The sequence below is a fragment of the Rhinoraja longicauda genome, chromosome 24 (assembly GCF_053455715.1).
Source record: "Rhinoraja longicauda isolate Sanriku21f chromosome 24, sRhiLon1.1, whole genome shotgun sequence".
Lineage (NCBI taxonomy): Eukaryota > Metazoa > Chordata > Chondrichthyes > Rajiformes > Arhynchobatidae > Rhinoraja > Rhinoraja longicauda.
In genome coordinates, this window is record NC_135976.1 from 35,610,041 (window position 1) to 35,621,553 (window position 11,513).

Sequence of the window (11,513 nt, forward strand, 5' to 3'; positions counted from 1 at the left end):
GCAGCAGCTCTACCCGATGCGCCACCGTGCCACCGTCCCTGTGGCCTGAAACACGGTCTGTTTCCTGATCTGCTGAGGATTTCCGGCATGTTCTGTCATTTATTTAGGGCAGATTTTCTGCTGCTGCACTTTAGGACTGAGATGCGTCAAATCCTTTTCACCCAGAGAGTTGTGAATGTGTGGGATTCTCTGCCACAGAAGGCAGTGGAGGCCGATTCACTGGATGTTTTCATGAGAAAGTGCACTTTGTTTGATTTGTGAAGGTGACCTATATTAGATAATAGTTGAAAAGTGAAAGGGATGTTTCCCCTGGGCTCCCCACAGGGTGATTTACAGACAGTTCCTGGGGAACCTGTTCTGAGGATTACACTGAAGTTATGTAACTGCTCGTTATACAATCGTCAGCTGTTCCACTAATGCCACTTTTATTGACTTTTGTCTAAAACGTTATACATTCATAAGTTCACAAGTGATAGGAGAAGAATCAGGCCGTTCGGCCCATCAGGTCCACTCCACCATGGCTGATCTCAACCCCATTCTCTTGCCCTCTCCCCTCACCCCTGACACCCGTACTAATCATAAGGTCTTCAGTAATGGGGGCAGAATTAGGCCATTCGGCCCATCAAGTCCACACCGCCATTCAATCATGGCTGATCTATCTCTCCCTCCTGACCCCATTCTCCTGCCTTCTACCCATAACCCCTGACACAAAGTATTATTATTTGTGAAACAAACAGATGACCAATGGATTTAAAAAATATTTTTTATTACAAACAGTAATGCAGGTCTCAGTAATGCAGTTACATTCACTTCATACCGCACCAGAGTTAATAAATATTAGCTGGTCATTCTTCATCGGATGTTCTACATCCTCGTGGATCGAGCTCCAGATGCGATGAAACTGGACATCCACTGGATCAGGGAATCGACCTCGCCAATGGCCTTGACCGCAGCGGCCCTCAGCTCCAGCTGATCGAGAGAAAGGAGTGCCCATTGATTACTGATCAAACAGTTCACCCATTGATTACTGATCAAACAGTTCACCCATTGATTACTGATCAGTTCACCCATTGATTAATGATCAAACAGTTCACCCATTGATTACTGATCAAACAGTTCACTCATTGATTACTGATCAAACAGTTCACCCATTGATTACTGATCAAACAGTTCACCCATTGATTACTGATCAAACAGTTCACCCATTGATTACTGATCAGTTCACCCATTGATTAATGATCAAACAGTTCGCCCATTGATTACTGATCAAACAGTTCGCCCATTGATTACTGATTAAGGGAAGAGGTTCACTCATTGAGTTTTGATCAAACGGTTTTGCCATTGATTATCGATCAGTTTACTTGTTGATTTCCGATCAAGCTGTGTGCCCATTGTAATTGATCAAACGGTTTACCCATTGATTACAAATCAAGAGGAGAGGTTTATGCATTTGAAGCTGATGAGAGGATCTAATAATGTCTTACAGGGATTGGGTTTGATTGTTCACTGACATGGAGTGAGTTTAGTTATTGAGCCTGGACGGGTGTATACGTTGGCAGACACACAGTACTGGAGTAACTCAGTGGGACAGGCAGCATCTTTGGAGAGAAGGAATGGGTGACGTTTCGGGTCGAGCCCCTTCTTCAAAAATGCGGAACGTCACCCATTCCTTCTCTCCAGAGATGCTGCCTGTCCAAGCTGAGTTACTCCAGCATTTTGTGTCTATCTGCGATTTTAAACAGCACCTGCAGTTCTTTCCTACACATTGAATACATTGGCACATTGTTTCCCACACTGATTGTCACAGGAAGTGGCCACTCACCATCTGGAAGGTGTTGTGCATCTCCTCAGCCTTGCTCATGGACACTTCTCCACAGTGGCATCTCAGCTGTGACTTCTGACCAAGAGGGAAAGCACAATGAGATGGTGACCCAATGCCTACTGTGCCCTCCTTCACCGCCAGCAACTCCACCAACGTCTGCAAACTTCCTCACCCGCCCACCTACACTTCCGTCAAAGTGATTTATATAAATATCACAAGCAGCAGAGGTCCCAGCACTGACGCCTGTGGAACACCACGCACACCTAAAGCTGCAGTAACTCAGCGAGTCACAAGCTCAGAAGCGATAGAAGCAGGATCAGTCCATTCAGCCCATCGGGTCTATTCCGCCATTCAATCATGTCTGAATTCTCTCTCCCTCCTGCCTCCTCCCCATAACCCATGACAAAGATAACGTTTCGGGTCAAGACCTTCCTTCAGGCTCGATCTGAAGAAGGGTCTCAACCCAAAGTATCAGCCATTCCTTCTCTCCAGAGATGCTGCCTGACCCGCTGAGTTACTCCAGCATTTTGTGTCAATCTTCAGTGTGAACCAGTATCTGGTTTCTTCCTGCACCACCAGTCACAGATCTCCAATTCAGAATAACATGCTTCCACCACCACCCTCTAAGCCAGTTCTGAATCTAAACTACCAAGCCGCTGTAGACCTGTGCATCCTAATCATCTGCATCATACCGACCATGAGGGGTCTTGGTCCTGGAGTTTAGAAGGATGAAAGGGGATCTTATGGAAACATATCCAATTCTTAAGGGATTGGACAGGCTCGATGCAGGAAACATGTTCCTGATGTTGGGGAGTCCAGAAACAGGGGTCACAGTTTAAGAATAAGGGGTCGGCCATTTACGACTGACATGAAGAAAAACTTTTTCACCCAGAGTTGTGAATCTGTGGAATTTTCTGCCACAGAAGGCAGTGGAGGCCAATTCCCTGGAGATTTTCAAGAGAGAGTTAGATTTAGCTCTTAGGGTTGATGGAATCAAGGGAAATGGGGAAAATGCAAGAACGGGGTACATAGAAACAGAAACATAGAAAGTAGGTGCAGGAGTAGGCCATTCGGCCCTTTGAGCCTGCACCATTCAATATGATCATGGCTGATCATCCAGCTCAGTATCCTGTACCTGCCTTCTCTCCATACCCCCTGATCCCTTTAGCCACAAGGGCCACATCTAACTCCCTCTTAAATATAGCCAATGAACTGGCCTCAACTACCCTCCGTGGCAGAGAATTCCACAGATTCACCACTCTGTGTGAAAAAAAAACGTTCTCATCTCGGTCCTAAAAGACTTCCCCCTTATCCTTAAACTGTGACCCCTTGTTCTGGACTTCCCCAACATCGGGAACAATCTTCCTGCATCTAGCCTGTCCAACCCCTTAAGAATTTTGTATGTTTCTATAAGATCCCCCCTCAATCTTCTAAATTCCAGCGAGTACAAGCCGAGTCTATCCAGTCTTTCTTCATATGAAAGTCCTGCCATCCCAGGAATCAATCTGGTGAACCTTCTCTGTACTCCCTCTATGGCAAGAATGTCTTTCCTCAGATTAGGAGACCAAAACCGTACTGTATTGATTCGGGATGATCATATTGAATGGCGGTGATGGCTCGAAGGGATGATTGGCCTCCTCCTGCTCCTGTTTCCCATGTTTCCATGGTTCTATCTTGCCTAATGCATTACCCAAGTCCGTGTGGACAATATCCACTGCCCAACTCTCAATCACCTTCACCACCTCATGACTGAATGTTCAGGAGAGTAAGACATGACCAGGTGACTGGTCACAAAGCCATGTTGACCGTCCCCCATCAGCCCGCCCTCTTCCACATAGGAGAGTTGCCCAACGGCAGTGTCTGAGACCATGTCCTCAGATGGTCCTCACCACTTACACATTGCCGGAGATCCCTCTTGATGCGGAGGAAGGAGTTGGCGAGGCTGCTTGTCCTTCTCTCCATCAGCGGGCTGGACGGCGTGTGGTGTCTGAACACCGTCTCCACATAGAACCGCAACATGTGGTGCAGAAAGCAGCAACTCTCCTGGGCCTGGACCAGAGGGGAGAAAAAGGATAGTGGAGAGGGGAATGAGTGAGTGAGTGAGTGAGTGAGTGAGTGAGTGAGTGAGTGAGTGAGTGAGTGAGTGAGTGAGTGAGTGAGTGAGTGAGTGAGTGAGTGAGTGAGTGAGTGAGTGAGTGAGTGAGTGATGGAGAGAGTGAGCGAGTGAGTGAGTGAGTGAGTGAGTGAGTGAGTGAGTGAGTGAGTGAGTGAGTGAGTGAGTGAGTGAGTGAGTGAGTGAGTGAGTGAGTGAGTGAGTGAGTGAGTGAGTGAGTGAGTGAGTGAGTGAGTGAGTGAGTGAGTGGAGTGAGGGAGGGAGTGAGTGAGTGAGTGGAGTGAGAGGAGTGAGTGAGTGAGTGAGTGAGTGAGTGAGTGAGTGAGTGAGTGAGTGAGTGAGTGAGTGAGTGAGTGAGTGAGTGAGTGAGTGAGTGAGTGAGTGAGTGAGTGAGTGAGTGAGTGAGTGAGTGGAGTGAGAGGAGTGAGTGAGTGAGTGAGTGAGTGAGTGAGTGAGTGAGTGAGTGAGTGAGTGAGTGAGTGAGTGAGTGAGTGAGTGAGTGAGTGAGTGAGTGAGTGAGTGAGTGAGTGAGTGAGTGAGTGAGTGAGTGAGTGAGTGAGTGAGTGAGTGAGTGAGTGAGTGAGTGAGTGAGTGAGTGAGTGAGTGAGTTTATTGCTACATGTGACAAGTCGCAGTGCTGTTCTGTGTTCTGCGCACCCAAGGTTTGCAAAGAGTTGCCACACACAGGGCGCTGACAAAGTTACTGAGTATCCCACGCCAGGCCCCCCTTTGTTTCCTTTCTTTCCTCCCCCCATCCCCCCCCACCCCCCCACCCCCCCCCCCCCCCCCATCCCCTACACCCACCCCACCACCCTCCCCCCCACCTCACAGCGGAGTGGGGATGGGAAAATCTGACTATCTTTGATCGGACTTTGTCGGCTTCACCTCGCACTAAACGTTATTCCCTTGTCCTGGATCTGTACACTGTGGACGGCTCGATTGTAATCATGTGTTGTCTTTCCGCTGACTGGTTAGCACGCAGCAAAAGCTTTTCACTGTACCTCGGTGCACGTGACAATAAACTACACTGAACTGAACTAAGTGAGTCCTTTTACAACTTAATTTTTCGTAGTTTAGTTTAGTTGAGTTTATTGTCCCGTGTACCAAGGTACCTGTTGAATGCTTTTGTTGCGCGCTAACCAGTCAGCGGAAAGACAACACACGATTACAATCGAGCCGTCCACAGTGCACAGATACTGGATAAAAGGAATAGCATTTAGTGCAAGATTAAGTCCAGTAAAGTCCGATTAAAGATAGTCCGAGGGTCTCCGATGTGGTAGATGGGAGGTCAGGACCGCTCTCTAGTTGGTGACAGGATGGTTCAGTTGCCTGATAACAGCTGGGTAGAGAGAGAGACAGGTGTAGAGGGGGGCCATCTTGGTTAGCATGGGCAAGTTGGGCTGCAGGGGGAATAGCTGGGATAGGGAAGAGGCAACAACGAAGTGCAGCAATCCGAAGAAGGGTCTCGACCCGAAACGTCACCCATTCCTTCTCTCCAGAGATGTAGGTTCATTGGCTTGGTGTACGTTTAGAGATACAGCATTGAAACAGGCCCTACGATCCCCACACATTAACACTATCCTAGGGACAATTTACACACACACCAGGCCAATTAACCTACAAACCTGTATGTCTTTGGAGTGTGGACGGAGACCAGAGCGCCCTGGAGAAAACCCACGAGGTCACGGGGAGAACGTGCAAACTCCGTACAGTGAGTAGGATGGCGTTAATGTGCGGGGATCGCCGGCCGGCACGGACTCGGTGGGCCGAAGGGCCTGGTTCCACGCTGTCTCTCTGAAACTAAACTAAATCTGAGTGTCCCCGAGGGGGCAGTACCTGGATTCCGTGGAACAAGGAGTCCGTTAGAAGGCGGGTGCCAGTGATGGTATCTTCACCCTGCTGGGAAACCAGAAGACATGTTCATTCACAACGCTCTGCCATCACATGTCATGGTGAACATACAACATCGATCAGTACAGCAGGGAAACAGGCCCTTCGGCCCACAATATCCATACCCAACACTGTCCATGCCCAACACACGGACTGTGTGGGGGTGGGGGGGTTGGGGGGATGGGGGTGGGGGGGTTGGGGGGGTGGGGATGGGTGTAGGGGGGGGAGTGGGTGGGATGGGGGTGGGGGGGGTTGGGGGTGGGGGGTAAGGGTGGGAGTGGAGGGTGGGGTGAGGGTTTGGGGGTTGAGGGGGGGTCGGGGGGGGGGGGGGGCAGACCTGCTGAACATGTCACTTACGATGGTGTCCCTGATTTCAGAGAAGTGATCCCCTATCTCTTGAAGGTCCACGTTGAGCGAGCAGCTGCCGAGGTGCAGTGTGTTGGGCTGAGCGGCGACGTGCCGGCAGAGACAGAGACAGAGACAGAGACAGAGACAGGCGATGGGTCCAGTCATCGTTGCAGTCGGTCAAAACCTGTGTCACAAACAAGGATTGAGTTCCCCTTCCACCCGCTGTGCCGTCAGGCTCACTCCACAGTTACAGCCGCTGCCTCACAGCGCCAGAGACCCGGGTTCCATCCCGACTACGGGCGCTGTCTGTACGGAGTTTGCACGTTCTCCCCGTGACCTGCGTGGGTTTTCTCCGGGTGCTCCGGTTTCCTCCCACACTCCAAAGATGTGCGGGTTTGTAGGTTAATTGCTTTTGATAAAATTGTAAATTGTCCCTAGTGTGTGTAGGATACTGTTAGTGTGCGGGGATCGCTGGTCGGCGCGGACTCGGTGGGCCGAAGGGCCTGAGTCTGTACTGTCTCTATAAAGTCTAAAGAGAGGTAATTGAAACAGAAAGTGCTGGATTTGGACGATGAGACCTGTTTCATCCTCGTTCTGAAGTTTAGTTTACTTTAATTTAGAGATACAGCGCGGAAACAGGCCCTTCGGCCCACCGAGACAGCATTGACCAACGATCCCCGCACACTAACACTATCCTACACCACCAGGGACAATTTGACACTTGTACCAAGCCAATTAACCTACAAACCCGTGTCCCCAATATGAAGCACACGGTATTGTGGGTTCAGTATTGATGTGGATAGAGAACTGGCTGGCAGACAGGAAGCAAAGAGTAGGAATAAACAGGTCCTTTTCAGAATGGCAGGCAGTGACTAGTGGGGTACCGCAAGGCTCAGTGCTGGGACCCCAGCTATTTACAATATATATTAATGATTTGGACGAGGGGATTGAATGCATCATCTCCAAGTTTGCGGATGACACGAAGCTGGGTGGCAGTGTTAGCTGTGAGGAGGATGCTAGGAGGCTGCAACGTGACTTGGATAGGTTAGGTGAGTGGGCAAATGCATGGCAGATGCAGTATAATGTGGATAAATGTGAGGTTATCCACTTTGGTGGCAAGAACAGGAAAGCAGACTATTACCTGAATGGTGGCTGATTAGGAGAAGGGGAGATGCAACGAGACCTGGGTGTCGTGGTACACCAGTCATTGAAAGTAGGCATGCTGGTGCAGCAGGCAGTGAAGAAAGCGAATGGTATGTTGGCATTCATAGCGAGGGGATTTGAGTATAGGAGCAGGGAGGTTCTGCTGCAGTTGTACAGGACATTGGTGAGACCACACCTGGAGTATTGCATGCAGTTTTGGTCTCCTAATCTGAGGAAAGACATTCTTGCCATAGAGGGAGTACAGAGAAGGTTCACCAGATTGATTCCTGGGATGGCAGGACTTTCATATGAAGAAAGACTGGATAGACTCGGCTTGTACTCGCTGGAATTTAGAAGATTGAGGGGGGGATCTTATAGAAACTTACAAAATTCTTAAGGGGTTGGACAGGCTAGATGCAGGAAGATTGTTCCCAATGTTGGGGAAGTCCAGAACAAGGGGTCACAGTTTAAGGATAAGGGGGAAGTCTTTTAGGACTGAGACGAGGAAAAAAAAAATCATACAGAGAGTGGTGAATCTGTGGAATTCTCTACCACAGAAGGTAGTTGAGGCCAGTTCATTGGCTATATTTAAGAGGGAGTTAGATGTGGCCCTTGTGGCTAAAGGGATCAGGGGGTATGGAGAGAAGGCAGGTACAGGATACTGAGTTGGATGATCAGCCATGATCATATTGAATGGCGGTGCAGGCTCGAAGGGCTGAATGGCCTACTCCTGCACCTATTTTCTATGTTTCTATGTTTCTATGTCTATGAAGCACAGACCCAGTTTCTCTCCCCACAGATGCTGACTGACCTGCTGGGTCTTTCCAGCATTTTCTTCTTCTCTTTTGGCCCTTACACACTTCAGAAACATCCTTGGAACCACATTGTCCTCACTTTTAGACTTTAGAGATTCAGCGTGGAAACAGGCCCTTCGGCCCATCAGGTCCGCACTGACCATCGATCTCCAGCACTATCCCACACACCAGGGACAATTTACCGTTTACAATTTACCTGTGGTCCTCCACTTACCTGTATGCCCCGCTTACCTGCACCTCTCCCCTCCCCTTACCTCTCCCCGCTTACCCGTACCTCTCCCCGCTTACCTGTACCTCTCCCCGCTCACTTGCACCTCTCCCTGCTCACCTGCACCTCCCCCGCTCACCTGTACCTCCCTCCCGCTCACCTGTACCACCCCCCCCGCTCACCTGTACCTCTCCCCGCTCAACTGTACCTCTCACAGCTCACCTGCACCTCTCCCCGCTCACCTGCACCTCTCCCCGCTCACTTGCACATCTCCCCGCTCACCTGCACCTCTCCCCGCTCACCTGTTGCGCTCCCCGCTCACCTGTGGTCTGGTACCTGTCCGCAGGTGTGTGTCTCTCTCCTGCCCCGCTCGCCCCTGTTATAAACGTCGGCAGAGATCCAGGTATTACCCCCGCGGCCGCCGATAATTTGCGCAAACCGGATGCGGAGGAGAGTTTTCCAACCGGTCATCATTATTGATCAACGTGTTGGGAAACAGCAACAGCAACAACAACGGCGGCGGCGGCACCAGAGCGCCAGGACACACCTGACATCATCCCCATCACCCCACCCTCATCCCCCCATCACTCCCCCCTCATCCCCCCCTCACCCCCCGCTCACCCCCCCCCCCTCATCCCCCCTCACCCCCTCACCCCCCCTCATCCCCCCTCACCCCCCGCTCACCCCCCCTCATCCCCCATCACTCCCCCCTCATCCCCCCATCACTCCCCCCTCATCCCCCATCACTTACCCCACATCCCCCCCTCAACCCCCCTCATCCCCCCTCATCCCCCCCTCATCACTCCCCCCTCATCCCCCCATCCCCCCCTCATCCCCCCTCACCCCCCTTCACCCCCACACCCCCCTCACCTCCCCATCACTCCCCCCTCATCGCCCCTCATCCCCCTCACCCCCCCCATCACTCCCCCCTCATCCCCCCCATCTCCCCTCATCCCCCCATCCCCCCCTCATCCCCCCTCACCCCCCCCTCACCCCCTCACCCCCCCCTCACCTCCCCACCACTCCCCCCTCATCGCCCTCATCCCCCCTCATCCCCCCTCACCCCCCCCTCACCTCCCCATCACTCCCCCCTCATCGCCCCTCATCCCCCTCACCCCCCCATCACTCCCCCCTCATCCCCCCCATCTCCCCTCATCCCCCCATCCCCCCCTCATCCCCCCTCACCCCCCCCTCACCCCCCACCCCCCCCATCACTCCCCCCTCATCCCCCTCATCCCCCCTCATCCCCCCTCATCCCCCCTCACCCCCCCATCACCCCCCTCATCCCCCCTCATCCCCCCTCACCCCCCCATCACTCCCCCCTCATCCCCCCTCATCCCCCCATCCCCCCCTCATCCCCCCTCACCCCCCCTCACCCCCCCATCACTCCCCCCTCATCCCCCCTCACCCCCCCTCATCCCCCCTCACCCCCCCTCACCCCCCCTCATCCCCCCTCACCCCCCCTCATCCCCCCTCACCCCCCCTCACCCCCCCTCATCCCCCCTCATCCCCCCTCACCCCCCCTCATCCCCCCTCATCCCCCCTCACCCCCCCTCATCCCCCCTCACCCCCCCTCATCCCCCCTCACCCCCCCTCATCCCCCCTCACCCCCCCTCACCCCCCTCATCCCCCCTCACCCCCCCCTCATCCCCCCTCACCCCCCCTCATCCCCCCTCACCCCCCCTCATCCCCCCCTCACCCCCCTCACCCCCCTCAACCCACCTCATCCCCCCTCACCCCCCCTCATCCCCCCTCACCCCCCCCTCAACCCCCCTCATCCCCCCATCACTCCCCCCTCAACCCCCCTCATCCCCCTCATCCTCAATCACCCCCCCTCACCCCCCCTCAACCCCCTCATCCCCCATCACTCCCCCCTCACTCCCCCCTCATCCCCCCTCACCCCCCCCTCACCCCCCCCTCATCCCCCCATCACTCCCCCGTCACCCCTCCCTCACCCCCCCCCTCATCCCCCATCACTCCCCCCTCATCCCCCCCATCATCCCCCTCCCTCCCTCCCTCCCTCCCTCTCTCTCTCCCTCCCTCTCCCCCTCTCCCCTCTCCCACTCTCTCCCTCCCTCCCTCCCCCCCTCCCTCCCTCCCTCCCTCCCTCCCTCCCTCCCTCCCTCCCTCCCTCCCTCCCTCCCTCCCTCCCTCCCTCCCTCCCTCCGTCTCTCCCTCCCTCTCTCCCTCCTCCCTCCCTCCCTCCCTCGCTCACTCTCTCCCTCACTCTCTCCCCCCTCCCCTCTCCCCCCTCCCTCTCTACCTCCCTCTCTCCCTCCCTCTCTCCCTCCCTCTCTCCCCTCCCTCCCTCTCCCCCTCTCCCCCTCCCTCCCTCCCTCCCTCCCTCCCTCCCTCTCTCCCTCTCTCCATCCCTCCCCTCTCCCTCCCTCCCTCACTCTCTCCCTCACTCTCTCCATCCCTCCCCCTCCCTCCCTCCCTCCCTCTCTCCCTCCCTCTCTCCCTCCCTCTCCCCCTTCCTCCCTCCCTCCCTCCCTCCCTCCCTCCCTCCCTCCCCCCTCCCTCCCTCCCTCCCTCCCTCCCTCCCTCCCTCCCTCCTCCCTCCCTCCCTCCCTCCCTCCCTCCCTCCCCTCCCTCCCTCCCTCTCTCCCTCCCTCTCTCCCTCCTCCCTCTCTCCCTCCCTCTCTCCCTCCCTCTCTCCCTCCCTCTCTCCCTCCCTCTCCCCCTCTCCCCCTCTCCCCCTCCCTCCCTCCCTCCCTCCCTCACCCCCTCTCCCCCTCCCTCCCTCCCTCCCTCCCTCCCTCCCTCCCTCCCTCCCTCCCTCCCTCCCTCCCTCCCTCCCTCCCTCCCTCCCTCCCTCCCTCCCTCCCTCCCTCCCTGCCTCCCTCCCTCTCTCCCTCACTCTCTCCATCCCTCCTCTCTCCCTCCCTTCCCCCCTCCCTCCCTCCCTCCCTCCCTCCCTCACTCTCTCCCTCTCTCCCTCCCTCTCTCCCTCCCTCTCTCCCTCCCTCCCTCCCTCTCCCCCTCTCCCTCCCTCCCTCCCTCCCTCTCTCCCTCCCATCCCTCCCTCCCTCCCTCCCTCCCTCCCTCCCTCCCTCCCTCCCTCCCTCCCTCCCTCCCTCCCTCCCTCCCTCCCGCCTCCCTTCCTCTCTCCCTCTCTCCCTCACTCTCTCCATCCCTCCTCTCTCCCTCCCTTCCTCCCTCCCTCCCTCCCTC

The 11,513-nt window shown here is 55.0% G+C and overlaps 1 protein-coding gene across 1 annotated transcript; it reads right to left on the reverse strand.

Moving 5' to 3' along the window:
- Positions 1-864: 864 nt before the first annotated feature.
- On the reverse strand, positions 865-6,338 carry LOC144605252 (interleukin-20-like). The gene is made up of 5 exons (XM_078420346.1): positions 6,183-6,338; positions 5,772-5,831; positions 3,719-3,871; positions 1,823-1,897; positions 865-969 (listed from the first exon to the last, which is right to left on the reverse strand). The coding sequence occupies exons 1-5, from the start codon at positions 6,336-6,338 to the stop codon at positions 865-867; spliced, it is 549 nt and encodes a 182-aa protein (XP_078276472.1).
- Between the last annotated feature and the right edge of the window lie 5,175 nt (positions 6,339-11,513).